General features: G+C 40.4%; 1 protein-coding gene and 1 long non-coding RNA gene across 2 annotated transcripts in view; one reads left to right on the top strand and one right to left on the bottom strand.

The window, feature by feature from the left end:
* Positions 1 to 17,905, bottom strand: part of LOC107196538 — a 186,286-nt gene that overhangs the window by 78,130 nt on the left and 90,251 nt on the right. The window lies entirely within an intron of this gene.
* CPA6 (carboxypeptidase A6) overlaps positions 1 to 17,905 on the top strand; it is a 221,922-nt gene that overhangs the window by 138,331 nt on the left and 65,686 nt on the right. Inside the window, exons 3-5 of the mRNA XM_006924017.1 lie at positions 9,157 to 9,281; positions 15,297 to 15,411; positions 17,261 to 17,362. Of these exons, the coding sequence (XP_006924079.1) occupies positions 9,157 to 9,281; positions 15,297 to 15,411; positions 17,261 to 17,362 (342 nt within the window). The remainder of the gene's footprint in view (positions 1 to 9,156; positions 9,282 to 15,296; positions 15,412 to 17,260; positions 17,363 to 17,905) is intronic.

The raw sequence follows: 17,905 nt of genomic DNA, 5'->3' as shown, positions 1-17,905 counted from the left end.
TTTTCCATCCAACATCGTATTCCCAGCTTCTACGTCCTATATCACCACTTCGAAGCCGTTTCTTTTTTCAGAGAACATATTCTCCCAGGCCTACAGCAGGTACCATTACCTGAGAGTGATGTTGATACCAAGAATTTAGAGTCTTTATTCGGATTTTCCTAAGATCTCTTTGTTTTCTTGTTACTATGTTTTCACTCCCACCTTCCATGCTCCACAGTAATACCGATCTCGGAGCCAGTCCTGGGCTTCTGTGGAGAACATGAACTGGCATTTCATTGATATCCCATCCCACACCTCCTCCCTAGCTAGTGAGATCTGAAATTTTTCTGATCAGCTAAGTCATTTACCATTTCTCAGTTTGCTTTTCATCTTTGTATTTTATTGTTCAGGTCTATAGCTAGTTTCATCAAAGATAGTGTTTTCTCTCAAGTTCCCCTTATTTTGGAGGTGATTGCACAGGAGGAGTGGGATGGCGATATCTTTGTCCCCGTCTTGAAACAAGAAGTTCTGTCAATATAGAAGAGCATTATTAGTTAAGTCAGGATCTATTATGTGGAAGTCGATTAAAAAAAACTTCTGTACTTTTATTCTCTAAATAAAGCATGAACATGCTTTTGTATAGAACCATCAAATAAAAACCGAATCTGGAGCTAGGTAAGCAGAGACTTTATTCAAAAGGATTATTGCAAATGCGGGAAAAGAGACTATTGCAATAGGGAGTCTATGCCAACCTGAAGATCTGTAAGTCTCAAAAGTCAGACAGAAAAAGGACTTTCTTTTATGGAGAAGAATGAACAAGGCTAGAAAGAATCAGGTATGGGGAAGTGGGATGGACAGGTGCAGGTGGCTTGAACAGATAACAGATCAGAGAATGGTTCACCGTGGCGTCAGCTGATGCTCAGGAGGGACTATTATGAAGGGGTTGTATGCTGTCTCAGGCAGAGGGTGGGGAAAAGTTCAGGGGCAGAAATAGGAAAGCTTAACTAACACCTGGTCAAGTCAAGGTATCAGGCATTTTATCCAGATTGATTGGTGGGGACAAACAGTTCAGCTAACTATTTATAAGGCAAAGAAAGGGAATCAGAGGCTCTGAATGATGCCTCTTACTCTTCTTCCCTTCACCTTTTCCAGGCTAACTAGAACTCATCATTCAGTATTATGCACAGGCAACACCTCTCCTGGGAAAGTGTCTCAAACCACTTCCCAAAATGTAGTTGAACAGTCCTCATGTGTCTTCTCTCTGTAGGGTAAGTGTGTAATGTCTGCCTAGTCCTTGAGAGCAGAGCCTTGTCTTACTCATCATTATATACTCAGCATGGAGCTCAATGGCTGAGACTCTGTAGATACTCAGTAAACAGCGAATGGTTGAGAGTGGTAACCGTAACTGTGTCTTTTGAAAGTCAGCCTTTCTCACAAACAACTGAGAATCAGAACAATCTCCACATTCTCTAGATTGTTCAAGAGATGATGATCCAGTTGATTGATTATCTGGTCTTCCACTTTGAGGCTCCCTCACCAGTCTTTACCATCAAGTGACAATGTGGAAGAAAATAATATGCTAATTTCTCTTTAATCTTCTCAGCTGCTTTGGGAAAATGCTTTCAGTAAAAGGGTTGAAAATAACTTTTTAAAAAATTGAATAGTTACCTTGCTTTATGTATTATTTTCTATACTCACCTACAGGTCAGTGTAACGGATCAGTGAGAGGCGATTCTAGTGCTAAATTGTCAAGAGGGTCTTTTTTCTGACTTTCAGGGTAAAAAAAAATTGGGATGAATTTGAGAAAGATTTTTCTAGAGAAATGTAAACTTCTATACTCAGAAAAGCACATGAAGTTTGGCAGAATTATAGCTTAAAGGGTGCTTGGAAATCATGTAGTTTAACCACTTTATTTGTAATTAAGAAAATTCGGGCTCTGAAATGTAACATATCTAGGTTTAGACAGAACCAGGAAGTAGCCATTTCTTTTATTTCCTAAGCTGGGAATTTTTTTTTCACTAAACTAAAAATGTTTTGTTTGATTTCTTTGGATAATACATAGAATTCTTGAGCCAGAATCTGAAAAAGGAAATGCATAACAGAATTTGAAGTGTTTTTCATTAAGTATTAAACCCCAGAAAAGAGCCAGAGTTTTAAAATGTAGCACTATCATGGTGTTGTTAAAACACCAAATGGAATACTTCTGAATGTAGCAATCAAATATCATGGAGAAATCATCCATGTTAAAACCATAAATCATCAAAAGAGGATGGGGAGAAATCTCTCTTCAGGAGATGCAGCCTAGGGGCTCTTCCCTTCAAATATACCTACTAACGAATATCCAGGTGATGCGCCAGGTGATCTCTGATTATTTCTATCCAGTCTGCAAAGCTAACAGCTAAAAATGGTAACTTGATTCTCAGATGGATGTATTTTAAGCTAGCAAAACATAGTGAAATATTATTACTTCTCTAATAAATTTGCTTGGTGGCTGCTAAGTTTTTGGTGCCCCTAGTGGAGGAGTCAGGTCCCTTTTCTTAATATTTATAAGTCTTCGAATGTTCACCTAGAGGGTAGGAATTAACATAGTATTGACTCTTCTATATGAAAAAGGTGGTGGTATATAGATGCCACGAAAAGATGCAGAATGTCAAAGGTAGATGCTATGGACTGCCTCATTTTTCCTGGGTGGACCAGCATAGTTCTACATCCTTCATTCCATAACCACAAAGTTCCTAGTCCCTAAATCACCTTGAGCCACCCTGGCCTGACAATGCTGAGAGTTCCCAGGCTTCGTTGAGCATAACATTATCACATGACCTAAGCAGAACAGCAATTACCCTGAAAAGGGGAAACCTAACTCCTGGCCACCCAGACCTCACTAGCACTACAGCTAGACCTCGCTGTTCTCCTGTTGAATATAAACCGTTTCACAGAACGCCAACTTCAGACAAGACCACTCTCTGTCATGAAATAAGATAAAACAAGACCAGTGTGATCATTACTAAACACAGACCCAAAAAGGACATTGTCCAAACCAGAAGAATGACCAAACATCCCTTTTTGGGGGGAACTGGTAGAAGTGACCTTGGCTTTTTTTTTTTTTTTTAATATCAATTTCAGCTTTAGCTCCATGTTATTTCTCCCACCTTCTAAATAAAATTAAGATATCCAGTGATAGAATCACCCCTCTTTCAGGTAGTATTCAGTCAAGGGTAAAACTCCACTTTCTTAAAACCTTCACAAAACTACCTAACACGAGCCCAAATCCCCTAACACATTCTTGCCGAAATCACCCCTAGTTGCAATAAGTCAACAAACCAAACTTTTCTTGACTACCCCTATGTTCCAAGTCTTTGACTAATGGGCTTCAAGAAGCCTTCCAAACTGGTGAATGTACCAATTAATAGTTCAGGGACATGTTAAGAATCTTTTCCTTTTCCAATATGTGTGCTTTGTTTTGGTAAATGAGACTTACTATGCATTGATGACAGTCAGCCTTTAGCCTTGAAGAGAATTAGAAGGAAAGCGTGGGCACCAAAACCAAGCTTTCCCAGGCTTTCCCACCTTCACCTTGTGTTGTAGGAATAATGCCATGCGAAGAAGAGGACTCAGGCTCGTAGTGTCAACTGCTATTAAAATGTGTAAGCACTGCTTTCGCTTGGACAGCTCTAATTTTATTTCAGTATGGGGCCTCCACTAATTTTTATGATTATTTTAATCTCTAATCAGCTGTTAGTGAATATATTTTTATCTTTCTTTAACGGTGAAACAAGAAACTTAATTATTCAAATGTCTGGGGCCCTTTGCTGGATTTATCGGGACTGCGCTTTAGGGACATGGTGACTTACAAGATGCTCCTGGGCTTGGAAAGAGAAGACAAGCTAGGCAAGACGAGCCCAGGATTTTAACAGCCTACCGAGTGCACATTCTCTGGCCAGGTTTCCCTTCCTGCAGCCCGCTGGTATTTGAAATGTTGACAAGTCATAAGAAGTAGAGCAAGGACAAATGATACAGTGGCAAATACGCATTTTCCTAACTGTGTAGCTGAAGCGACCACTACAGTTATCAGAAAAGGAAGCCGATCTGTGACCTGAGAAGCAGCATATTCTACAATTACACTTAAAAGTAATAAGAGTTAAAAATGACGGACCTGTGAGTCGAGAAGTGGGATGAGTGGACAAAATTTAAGTGAACCACCTTATCGATTTCTTGTAAGAGAAACTAGAATTAGGAACCTAGACATGCTGTGAGGCAGTCTGGGAGAGAAAGGAAAGGGACACAGACACTGAGGAGAAAGCCAGGCAAGGACGAAGGCAGAGATGGGAGTGATACAGCCACAAGCCAAGGAATACCTGAAGCCACCAGAAGCTGGAGGACACAGGGAAGGGTCCTCCTCTAGAGGCTTCAGAGGGAGCACGGCCCTGTGGACACTCCATTTTAGACTTCTGACCTCTAGAACTGTGAGAGAATAAATCTCTTTTGCTTTAAGCCATCTAGTTTGTTGCAATTTGTCATGGCAACCCTAGGAAACCAATATAACAACCATACAAATGAGATATAACTAAAGTTTCTACGGAAGCAGATAACATAGGTAATCGACCTAAACTTGGTAGTCAGAGAAGCCTCCTGAGAGTTTATAGATGAAGATTCTAAAAGAAGATTCTAGAAGGTTCAATGAGTCCAGATCAAAAAGACAATTTTAAGAGTAAATGAGAGGGGACTTTGCAGTGCATTAAAATTTTGTATTTGCTAATATGTGAATTATGATTATGTAAATTAAATCAAGCAGTAGTTGACAATAAACTTAATATCAAGTTTTCTTACCCAGAAACCTGTCATGTGGTACGAAGACTTTTTCAACTCAACAAAAAAAATGAGTAAATATAGAACAGGACTGTCCTCTCCCTTGCTTCTGTTACTTTGGGCAGTGGGGAGGCAGGCCATCTGTTACCAAGCTGATGGAACACTTCAGATGTCTTCCCATATCCACATATGGGACTCACCCCAAAGCTGCTGGAGGACATGACCACCCCTCCAGGGATGCCCGAACAAGGTGTATAATCAGCCATTGGCCTAAAAGGCAGGTGGGTGCTTCATGGAGGCTGGACCAGGCCAATGAGAGAATACAGCACAAGAACCAGGAAAGCCATGAAATTAGTGCCAGATTGAACTACGATTTTTTTAAATTGCAAGAAATTAGTTTTGAATTTTGAATCATTTATTATTTAATGAATGCCTCCTAGTCACCAGGTACTGTTTTAAGCACTTTGCATATACTAATTAATATAGGCCTAACAAATCTATGAAAAATATACTATTCATAACCCCATTTTGTAAATGAGGAAATTGAAGAGATCTAAAGCAAATTGCCCAAAGTCACAGAGCTAATAGTGGTAGAGAGCAAACTCAGCCTGTCTGGTTCTGGAATTCACGTTCTTAACCATTGCATTTTCTATAATCTCTGTAATAATAATAATAACAACTTCTACCATTATAAAAAGTTAACAAGAAAGTCTAATTATCACCTTCATTTCACGGATGAAGAAAGCGAGGCCCAGAGAGGTTAAGGAACTTGCCCCACATCACACAGATGCTGAATGAGGGGCCTGGCTCGAATTCTAGAGAGCCCGACTTCAGAGTTCAGGGAATTAACTGCCATGGTAGAGCGACTTCAAATCCAGCTATATGCTTTTGTACTAGGAAACTGTCCAGCTTTGTTCATATTCTTGGCATATTTATTGCTTCCCCACCTTTCTTAAAGCCTTCGATGGGTTTTACTCTCTGAACAAGGGGACAATCTCACCATATTCTTTATCTCAACTGGAAACATGTGAAGTAGAAATTTATCCTTACTGTTTCTAGTTCTTCTTTTCATATACTTTTCAAAAAATAAACAACAGATAGCTAACATTCATTAGCTTTCAGTGTGTGCCAGACTCTCTGCTATTTCTATTATTCTGGTTTATCCTATATAAAAGCCTGCAGGTAGGTTTTTTTTAATTATCTTCATAGGACAGATGAGGAAACTGGGGCTCAGAAATGCTAAAACCTCCCCCAAGTTCACGCAGTCGATGCTGCCAGGGCTAGCATTCCAGCTCAGGGTTGTTGGATTCCAAAATCCATACTCCTGGCCTTTAATCTGAACTGCCTCCACCTCTTAAATAGATGTGACTCTATGTGACAGGTAACCATAAAAAAGGAACGTGTGGGAGCAACCACCTGGTTCCAAGGCCAGAAGGTCTAACAAAGGAGCATCCTTTCCTTGAACATCAGGTGGCTGTTTGCAGCAGAGACCTGTGATGGCCGGCAAACAGTCTCAGGCATCCTGAAGGGTTGCGGATACTTTGCTGTCATCCTGATCCAGGGTCACCCAGCTTTGCAGTTCAGAGACTGTTTATGACTTCATCCAGATGTGATCGAGCCCTATGGAAATGATAGGTAACCCGCACACAGTGGGCTTGATTGGAACTTTGAAATACATACATATTAATTTATAAGGTAAATAACCCCTGATGGCAAGGGTGTGAGACCCACCAACCAGACCCCCTGAGACACTAAGTCAGGAAGTTGGAAGTTGCCTGTTCTTCTGGGGTATTCTCAGAAGATCCAGTTAGTGAATTATGGGCACTGGATTTAAGCATAACCTATGTCACCCCTTTGTAGCTGTGCATCCTTCAAGAGACTTGACCTTCATGAACCTGAGTTTTCTCATTTCTACATGTATCTACAATTAACTCCTATCTCAACGTGTTACTGAAAAGAAATGTAAGACGGGTGGCACTTTACAAATCTCACATGAAATAGTACTGTCCCCTATATCATATGCCTGTCACCTGGACTTGAATAACACTCTTTTTCCCAAAGAATTACTGGAGAAAAGCTGATAATTCATTTTAACTTACTTTCCTAATATTATAACAAAATACAGCTCCTGATTTTGCAATCTCTTTTTTGCTGGTTTCCTTTAGACCACTGCTCCTGACGATGTGCTGGGTTTTCAGGAGGCCCCTCCAGGTCATGCCGCAGGGCTTGTCACTTTCATGGAATTTTCATGTGGGGAAGCTACTCTTCTGTGGGGTGAGGATTCCTATTTTAGCTTGTACTCCAGAAAATAACACAGACTCATCTCCAGAGTGATTATTCCTATTATATTAAATTCCTGTGGCTCTTTACCCTATGAAGATGGCACTATTTCCTCATCTCCACTGTCATTAAAGGATGACAGCAAACCTTAGTATCAAAGATTCATCTCTATAGAGAAAATTGACAGTTGCCAGATGGGAGGAGGATCAGGGAAAGGGTGAAAAGGGGAAGGGATTAAGATGTACAAATTGCTAGTTACAAAAACAGTCACAGGGATGTAAAGTACAGAACAATATTACTAAGTTTGGCTGTGAATCATAGAGAATATTGTCGATAATATTGTAATAACGATATATGGTGTCAGATGGGTATTAGACTTATCAGGGGGATCACTTCATAAGTTATATAAATGACTAATCACTATATTCTACACCTGAAACTAATAAAATATAAGTCAGCTATAGTCAAAAAATTAAAATTTTGATGAAATAAGCAATCAGAAAAAGAAAACTAAGGGGTTTAGAGACAAGTCACAAAGATGATTAAAGGAGTAGAAATAGCTAACATATAAAAACAGGTGAAAGATATCAACATGCTTTATCTTACAAAGTCAAGAAACCAGCCATTCCTCACTAAAGAATAGAACAAAAAAAGGAAACTATGCCGCAGTGTAAGAGATTAAGAAAAATGCCTGCGCTCTTGTTAAATGAGGATATGAGTTACATTAGTATGTTGTCAACTCTCCTTTTTTAGAGACTTAAAAGATGTGGTTTAGTTGCATCTATTGGGGACAGTTTGATTCGATCCTAGATGCACCCTTGCCCAAGGGCTGACAGATGGATCAAATGATCTCTCAGCATCCCCTCCAGCCCCACACTTCTGTTTTTCTATGATTGTTGGACTAGCATGTCAGCTGAGTCAGACTTGCCCTTGCAAGTTAATGGAGGAGTAGGCTGCTTGAAAAAAAAAAAAAAACAGGTAGACTCTTTGTCCCCAAAATAAATGCCTCTCTACCCTGTTCCAAATTAAATTATACCAGTAGAGATGTATTTTCCCTTGAGCCACAAAATAAGTTTAGTCTTCTAGAATTCTTAACAGAATGCAGACACTGACACCTAAGTGGATATAAAGTAATTCAACCTTATCAGATAAGGGTTTAGCAGAGATCAAGATTGTGCAACAAACCCAGACCGAAAATGCAGGCAGAGGTAGTCCTGAGCAGACAGACAGGACTGTACAGACAGACTGCACCTTATTGAAGATGTAGCTCTAGGCTTGTACTATAGCTGGGGTGCGCCTCCCTCCCAGCTGAGTTCAGTCATTCTCTCCATGAACATGGAGCTCCTGCCAGATGCAGACAAGGCACTGGGGCCACTACAGTAAGCCAAACAGACATGCTTCCTGCTTTCCTGCAAAACACGGAACACACAGTGAACGTGCAGTGAATTGCTATGTGGGGTCTACACCCACGCAGTAAGTAACGATTGAGTTATTAATATGCATAAGGCACCATTGTAGGCATTGGAATGGATGGTAACCAACTGGACAAACCCTTTGCCGTCATGGAGCTTACATTCTGGAAAAGGGAAGTTACGAAATGAAAGCAGAGCAAGGTGACCTACCCTAGCTGACACGTCCTCCCTGAGCAGATGCTGTCTACATGTGAAAGCCAAAGGGCATGTGTTAGAGGAGGAGACTGTTCCATTTAGTGACCAAACATTGTCAAGCGACCACGACTCGCTCGTACAGTACGATGAAGGGCAATTTATATCTTTTTTCCTATTATTCAAATATTTATCCAATAAATACATTTAAACAATATCAAAATTATACTGATAACTATGTTTTCTCATCATTACTTGGTGGCTTATGCATTGGTCTGTAAACTTATCAGTTATGACTGAATTCGATATGGACATGATATAATTTGTTCAAAATGAAATAGGAGTTTTATACGAATGATGGAAGCATTGAGTCTAATTCTAAAATGTGTTTGGTGTTTCTGAATGCAAGCAATGTGTTTGACATTGTGACATGGATCTTTCCCCACCTACATCGAATGTGAATTATAGGTTGGTTCCTGCACTACAGGTGGATCTGTGGCAGCCCAGCAGTGTCTCCCATGTCTCAGAGGGAATAGTCACTGATGTCCATGTTCCTCAGAATGGCTCCCGAGCCCTGTTAGCCTTCTTACAGGAAGCCAACATCCTGTACAAGTAAGCGTTTTTCATTGCTTAATTCATTTGTGCTAAATTGAACCGAATGATAGCTGTATACAGGCTACTTATAGAGTGTCAAGACAATGTTTCAGATATTGTTTACTGAATTGGGAAAACCAACATGAATATAACACAACTGTATTTACCTTGGATGAGCTTATTAGTGTGGTGGGGGAGGAGAGAGGAACCACATTGACATATTATGTCACCATCACCACAGAAGGTTTGCCGTATGTGAGGAAAGGAGAGCAGCCTAGAAAGTGGATAGGAAAGCAGAGACAGAAAAAGCTTTCTGCAGGAGCTCCGTCAATTAGGCAAAGGATGAGACTCGGGATCTTGCAAGCAGAGGAGACAACGCAAGCAAGGGAAGAAGCAGCCTGGTATGTGTGTGGCGAACTGATGTAGTTCAGTGTTGTTAATGTACAAAGTGCAAATCGAAGAGCAGGAAGAAAAAATCCTGGAGAGGTGGTGGTGGTGGGGGACAAAGTTTGCAGGAAGACCGATGTTAGAAGCTCAGGTTTTATCCCGTGGGTGGTGCTGCCCAGCTGGGGGCTGGAAGTGAGACAGCCACCTGTAACTGGGTGGAGGGGCAATCGGAGGCTATGGTCACAGTCCAGGTAAGAGACGGTGAGGCCCTCCGAGTTACGACCGGAGTAATGGGGTCAGGAGAGCATTCAATAAAATAGCTCAAAGGCAAGACCACCTGGACTCCACGCATGGTTGGACGTAGGTGGAAGAGGAAGAAGTCGAGAGGGACGCCAAGTCTTCTAGTGTGGGTGACTGAGCAGACAGATTCCAACAGATTTGGATATTTTGAGGGGTTTGTTTGTTTTTAAGAAATAGTTAGAACGGTAAGAATAGGGCAAGTGGAAGACAGTCACAGGAGTCAAAGAAGAAACGGAAGACTTTCGAGAGGCGATGTCAGGGGTCCCAAGTGCTACAGGAAAAGGACTGACCAGCTTCCTCTGGAGTTGGCGACAGAAACTGTGCTGGTAACTCTAATGGTGGGATTAGACTGTGAGGAGCAGGAGACAGAGAAGTGGACAGGAGGTGAGAACATGAGCAGCGAAGCAGACGACTGCCCTTAGGCGGTCGAATAAGGAGAGAAGCAGAGAATGAGAAGTGACAATAGGGAGATGAAGCATCCGTGACTGCTTGAGATTTGAGATTTGTCTGGGTGGGGGACAATTTTGGCTTGTCCATAGGCTGAGGGCAAGGGCCAGTAAGGAAGGAGATGTTGATGATGCAGTAAAGATGCCCAAGTGGAGGAGGGGGTTTGTGCGGTTGGAAGGATACCTTATCCGCAGGAAGAAGGTAAGTGCAGGTCTGGTTGAAAGAGATCATAACTGAGTGCTACATTTTCTGGATGAAGTAAGAAGCAAGATTCTCTCTTGAAAGTGAAGAAACGGGTATTGAAGAGTTTCAAAACAAGAAAACAACAACAACTAGGGTAGGAACCAATAAAAGTCGTTGTTACAGAGAAGAGAGACTGTAGCCCTGATACAGAGTTGAGATTTTATTGGCCGGCACCACAGAAAGGTCAAGGCGGCACAGAAGCTGAGGTTCCTAGTGAGGTACCAGCTCAAGTACTCATCTAAGGGGTCTGACCTGGGTAGGAAAGGAGGAGAGTCTAGAAGGAATGATGGGACAAAATGGAAGGGTCGAGGAAGGGATAGAGTTCTTCATATTGAAAACAAGTGTAGTGTGACTGAGGGCAACACACCGGAAGAAACGAAGTTTTGACAAAGTGTAGGCTATTGGCTGTTAAGAGTTCTGGGTAGAACGTTTAGGTCTGGTGACAAAATTCAAGGGGTAGCCATGGAGGAGAGATGGCTGAAGTGGAGTGGAGATCATTGTGGTCAAAAATGGGTTGGCTGAATCACCAGAGAATCATCACATCACAGCAGTCTTAAATGTCCTCCGTGGCTGATGGCAAGATCAGAGGTGGAAGAAGAGACTGTTCCCAGGCAGGAATTTCAGGGAGTATTCAGGAGTGAGAGGAAAGCTATTGGGACTGGCATGATGCCGAAGGCAAGGTACGCCTTCCCTGAAGTTAGAAGACGAAGGGGGAGAAGGAGGTGGGGGTCCAGGAAGAGGCTGACCTCCAGCCCTTCCGGCCCTATGGGAGGTGGATTAGAAGAGAAAGACACACACAAAATCTGTGTGCTTAGGAGAGTCCAGTTTCTGCTGGGGCAAGGCTGTGAAAAGAGGGAGTTCTCTGAAGAGACTGGAGGATGTAGGAAGCTTATTTACAATGAAAGAGGGGTCCCGGTGGGTACCAGGGGAAAAGGAAGTGGTGGAGAGCTGGGGCGTCAGTGCAGGACCTGTGGGGGGAGGTGCAGTGTGGTGCATTTATGAGACTGGAGGGGGCGACTTATCTTTTGTTTAGAATCCTAGGATTTGAAGGTTGAGAGCCATGATGTAAATGACTAACATCGACTACCACAACTTTTTAGCAAGTTCTGGTACGGCCCAAACTGACACGAGATCCCCAGTGATGTCTGGGATGGGCTCGTGCTCTGTGTGTCCACAGCGAAGATCCCAGTCAAGTGGAGCACTGGGCCAGAGGGTGCAAAGTGGCAGTGACATCCCTCCCTGGTCCACACACATACTTTCCTGCCAGAAAGATGATTACAGCCTTAGTAAAGTGCCGATACGCTTTCTGCAATAAGGTATTTTATCTGTGCTTCTAGAACAGGGTAGTCACAGCTGTGCATAAAACTATTCGTACTGAACTCATTTTAGTCATTGCTGTAGCTCTGATTCTCTGAATGCCTTGCAGGAAAGAGCTTGGTAATTATATATCTATAGGTGCTAAGTAACAGCTCACATGCTTCATTAATTATTACTTGGTAGAAAAGAATATACCAGTTATTTTAACAAGTCTCTATTTCCTGCCATTAAATCTAGGTCATGTGAAACTGAGAGAGAATAAAATATCACACTGTATGTCACAGGGAAAAGAGCATAAAAAAATGAGTGTTTTAAACCGGTTGTCTCCTCATGAAGAACAATCATTTAAAATTATTCATTTTGTTGGTCCCAAGACAATAACACGTAAGAGTCGATTAAATTCTATAGGGTCGATAGGTAGAGATCATTTTAATTGACTTTTATTGTATCCTAGGGATTCTCAAAAGATGATCATTTACTCTATACAACTGTACATAATGTACAGCTATCGTCATCTTTAAAGCAGAGGTAGTGTGACCCCCTGTTTCTGGTCCCTAGGTGATCAGTTCCTCTTAATGACATGACAGATAAGATGACTTATTCTGCCATTAAAATTTTCTATCATTTTGTAAATTAAGTACTTGTAAAAATTGGTAGTGGAATTTCAAATTCTGAGCCCTCCTCTCTTCCCCCGCCCGAAAACTTTTGTACTAAGTGATGACATCACTTTGTAAAGTTCTTAATAGCTCTGACCATTATTATATGAGTGCATACAATTGGGGCAGAAATGATAATCAGCTGTAAAGAACTAAGAAAATACAACACTTACAAAAACCATTTTGCGGCACCATTTCCTGACCTGCTCATCAATCTTCTAGCTTCTGGTCAACTACTTGACAAGGAAAATGGGCTGGACCTGCCACATCACAATTATTTTAATTTTCCAGGTTGGTCTCCTAGGGCCTGTATTAAGGTACAGTCTAAGCTACTGAACAGAGACCCTGCATTAGTTTGCTATGGCTGCCGTATTACAGAATCGCAGACTGGCTGGTTTACTTAAGACAAATCTATTGTTTCACGATTCTGGAGGCTAGAAGTCTGAATTCAAGGTGTTGGCAGGGTTTGTCCCTCTGAGGGCTGTCAGGGGAGAGTCTGGCCCAGGACTCTCTCCTATGTGGCCATCTTCGTGTTTTCATATTATTTCTCTCTAAATGTATCTGTCTTTCTGTCCTAATTCTCCCCCCACCCCCTTTTTACAATGATTATTCTACCAAGAGCTGCCAAACAAACGGATGTATCAGCATCAGAACTTAAAAACTTTCTGGTGATGCATGGGAGGGACTGCTCGTACCTTGTGTGAAGACCAGTTATCTGCACTTGTTTATATTTAGAAGATCTGTCCACTTGAGAAATACTGCAGAAGCAATATACTACAGCTCCACTTTGTAAACATTCTGAAATTTTTTATACCTTTGGAAAGTTTTTATGTTTATGTGTTTTATCTCCTTAAACTGAAAATCAGGAGGAGATTCTTATGTAGATTGCTGGCTCTGGCAAATCTATTGACATTTTTTTTCTTAGGTTTTCCTAAGACCATCTGTCCATTTCTCCTGGCTATTTTTCGCTATCCCAGGAAACTATCTGAAGATTGCCCGCAGGAAAAGGAATATGTGGACAGTTTATGACAAGCCAGCTCAGCCTAATCAAACTTGCATCTTTCTTGACCATCCTGCATTCTCTCAACACAGGAAGTCTGGACATTGATATAAAGGTTCATTTGGTTCTTAAGACCTACATTGGTGATATTTTAAGGTTTTTTAGTCCATAAAGCCTTCTTTCATCCATAATTGCTTTCCTTGAGGGAAGAAAGCACTAACACAGATTGTGTTTAGACCGACAATCTAACATTCCATTCACATTTTGAGCCATTGCAAGTAGCTACCAAGAGAGTTTACCAACTTTGTGTCACCCCTACCTTATCTTGATATTTAATGTTTATATTTTTAAAGTCAAAAATTGAACAGTAAGCCCATGATAAAGTATTTGCCACAATGAGTACAATATCTAGTAAATAACAAATGAGGGACGCAAAAGTCCTATGCCCAGCATGACCCTAAGTAAATCTATTTCCTTCATGGACCAAAAAGTATTTATTTCAGTAATTCAAGATAATTTTTTTTATTAAGTGGCATATGTAGATCAACCTTGAAAGTTAAAGATGCCATTACATGTATTTTTAATAGCACTTAAACCATTAACCAACAGGTTATTTTGGAAGATAAAATATGAAAGCAAAGCATTTTAGCCACCTGCCAGGCCCAGAAAGATCACAGAGCGGCTCTTTAACATCTTTAAGCATTCAAAGAGAGCAAGTGCTTTGTTACTTCACGGTGCTCTGGTTAGAAGAGATGGGTGAGCATTGGGGAGATGGGCATGTGTCTAGCCCAGATGTCTCATCGAGAACACTAATGACTCCAGCTGGAGCTGGTTCCACACACTGCAGTGACCTTGGAGTCCCTCACCCTAGCCTCAGCCTTCAATTTCCAAATGCATTCACTATGATTGGCTGAGCTGGTCTTTTCTTGGCAGTCTTCATATTGGCAGACAGTGAAATTTTTATTAAGTGGCTTATATAGATTTGCTTTTTCCCACTCTGGGTATTTCTTCAGTTTCTTCTTGAGGACTGTAGCTTGTTTCTTCCTTTTCACTCTGAATCTTGGGTCACGTGTGCTTGGTGATGAACTGAGAAAAGTCTCTCAGTGATGAAAGGGATAGGAACCAATAGAAACAAAAGGAAATGAGGCTAGAGCAAAGGAGTGAAAGAGCTCGTTTCATTTTTCATAAGGTCACACTGGATTGGAGTCTAAAGACTGGAATTTGGGTTCACATTCCAAGTTCAAAATCTGATTATGCACTTACTACTAGCCGAGTGACATTGGCCAGATCTTCGCGTTTTGAGCCTGTTTCCTTATTTGTAAAATGGAGATAACAATAAAATCTACCTCATAGGGTTATTACCTAAGACCTTATGTGTAAAATATAAAGCACATCTGGCAGGTACTCCATAAATGTAAGTGCTCACACTCGTCATTCAGTTCCTGTAGCTGCTCAATTAATGGTAGTTATTATTATTTGGGAACATCTGCATGTAATTTTACATTTGATATTTACTACACTGTTTAACAGTTTTTATTTCCTGAAAGAGAATATTTTTCCAACATTTGGTATTTTTAGAAATGTCAATCTTTGCTGTCCTTTGTAGATTCATGGTTGTCTTTTGACATTGCCTGATTTTTAGGTTATCTCTACTTAATTTTCATCCTATCATTTCGAATCCAGGATCCTCATAGAAGATCTCCAGAAAGCACTGGAACAGGGAAGCAGTTTGCGACCCCCAAGAAATCGAAGATCCCTCTCTGAATACAATTATGAAGTTTATCACTCCTTAGAAGAGGTATGTAATCAAAGGACCTTTTCTTTTTTTACAAATGCATCTTTATCACTTAGATCTAAAGATTAGGAGAAAAGCACTAAGACAGGGGACTATATGAAAAACACATATTGCTCTTATAGTATCTGGACCCCTCAGTTTAGTCCTCACTTCCGTTAAGCCTTTAACTGCTATAGAAGAAGTAGCAAAATAATTTGAATTTCATCTGCCCACACCTACAAAGGATAAAGGAAGTACATTGGAAGAACGAGGCAATATTGTGATAATTGTAACTAAAAAGTCTGGTGCGCCCGATGATGGAGGGTAGAGCCAGCCAGAGTTTGAGGGCAATGATTTGGTTGAGGGGTAAAGTGAACTTAAATTCTTGCCTCAGCCCCTCTGTAAAGCTGAGACTTCCCAAAGGCCATGCCTCATCTGTGGCACCTCTGGGTTTATTAACATGCTGTTGTTTATTCTACCCTGAAAACACAGCAACCTCATTCCTACTACCCCATCCTTTACTGTTCACCTGGACGACAACTAGTTATTCTTCAAATCTCAGCTTAAGCAAAAAGATAGCTGTTTCTACTCTCCCAGACTGGATCAGAACACCACACCCCACCTCCAACCCCAGCTTACTGTATGCACCCATAGCACATGGATGTATGACTATGTGATTAGTGATTTTTTCTCTCCTAATAAGCTGCAAGTTCCAGGAGGGTAGGCCATTTCTTTCTTGTCCATCACTCTATCCCCAGTGGCAAGCAAATAGAAACCCTAAATAGATAGTTGATGACAGAATGAATAAATAAATGCATATATACATTTTCCATGCTTCCCCTGAATTGAGCAAAGTGATGCCAGATATAGAATTAATGAGATCTGTTACATTCGTATATTTTAAAAAGGATTTTTGGTTCCGATCATAACAACTTTCTTATTTCTACATATTTTATGTTGCAACAAGAAAAGGTTTTAGATAGCTTAACACATAGAAGTACTATTAACATGCACTACAAAAAGTAAATTTTAAAATATCTGTATAGTTATGTACACATATATGCGTGTGTGTGTGTGTGCGTGCATACACACACTCATTAGACTAAAGAATAGGAAGAAAAGAAAATATGAGTACTTTCTAAAATCTGTTTTTCAGCACAGACTCTTTTACATTATGGAACAGTGGGACATTTTTGCGTGACTTTCTTACTCCTCACAGGGCTTTTAAGTCAGAAATGTCACCTATCTTTCTAAGTGCCTTATTCATCTATCTCAAATATACCTTCTCCTGATGACAGATAAGTGAGTGTGAATGGATCAATGCAAATATATTGCTATTACTGGAGAAATTATTCAGACTATGCCCTCTGATATGTGGCTCAGTAGAATATCTTTAAATAATGCCTTTTTCTTAGCATCTTCTGTTCAGTGGCAAATTACAATATATTAGACTTTAATGAACACTTTCAAGTAGTTTGGATGGTTTTCCTGAAGCCAATTTCTTTCATTTCCACTTAAATACTTGGGGGGAAATGGAAATAAATTTCGATTTTCAAAAGTAACCCAGAACACATTGATTAATTTTCTGTAAAACTCTGCCATCAAGACATTAATGATAAATGGTAGTAGAAGGTATGCTTTAAAGATAGAACAATATAAAGACATGACGCCAGTATTTATAAAAGCAAAAAAGAAAATGTAATTTTAAGTATCCTGAAGAAAATTAAAATAGAGAATTGGTTTTTGATCAGTTTTATATTCCATGCATGCTCTTTTGAATTCTGAGACCTATTGTTGCTTTTTGTTATCTTTTGTTCTCTAAAAGCATTATAATTAAGAGAGTCTGACATGGTTTTTATTTATTTGCTTTTAGATTCAAAATTGGATGCAGTATCTGAATAATACTCACTCAGGGCTCATTCACATGTTCTCTATTGGAAAGTCATATGAGGGAAGACCTCTTTTTGTTTTAAAGGTAAAAATAGGAAATTATTAACTAAAGTATTTACTAACCATTCATTTTTTTCCAACTTTGATCTATGGGGAAGAGAAAATGGTCTGTCATAGTGTCTCATATTTAATATCATCTGATATTTTTAAATTTTCCCTTAGGTTTTTAAGCCATATTGAATTTTTGCCATTGAGTCATCCAGAATATACTAACGTAGTCAGAGTTAGCAATGCACTTCAAAAATAATGCCCTTCGAAATGATTTGTGACTTGGTGCTTCTTAAAACGAACCTTAAAATGCAAAACTACATACATGTATAAGAAGGCATACATCATTCCCAGCCCTTGACCCTGCATTCTCTTCTGGCCCCTGACCTATAGCTCTCTATCCCTTCTCAGCCAAACTTCTAAAAACATAACTAAGCACCGCTGTCTCTGCTTCCTCATCTCCCATTCAGACCTTGGCCTTTCTGTCCCCACAACTCCTCTAAACCTTCTCTTGCCAAGATCAGTGATGACTCCTAGTTGGTTCTCCTCTCATCTAACCATCCTCTTCAGTCTCCTTCTC

The sequence above is a fragment of the Pteropus alecto genome, unplaced genomic scaffold (genome assembly GCF_000325575.1).
Source record: "Pteropus alecto unplaced genomic scaffold, ASM32557v1 scaffold87, whole genome shotgun sequence".
Lineage (NCBI taxonomy): Eukaryota > Metazoa > Chordata > Mammalia > Chiroptera > Pteropodidae > Pteropus > Pteropus alecto.
Note: the sequence above shows the minus strand (reverse complement) of the source record. Positions and strands in the feature narration are given on the sequence as shown.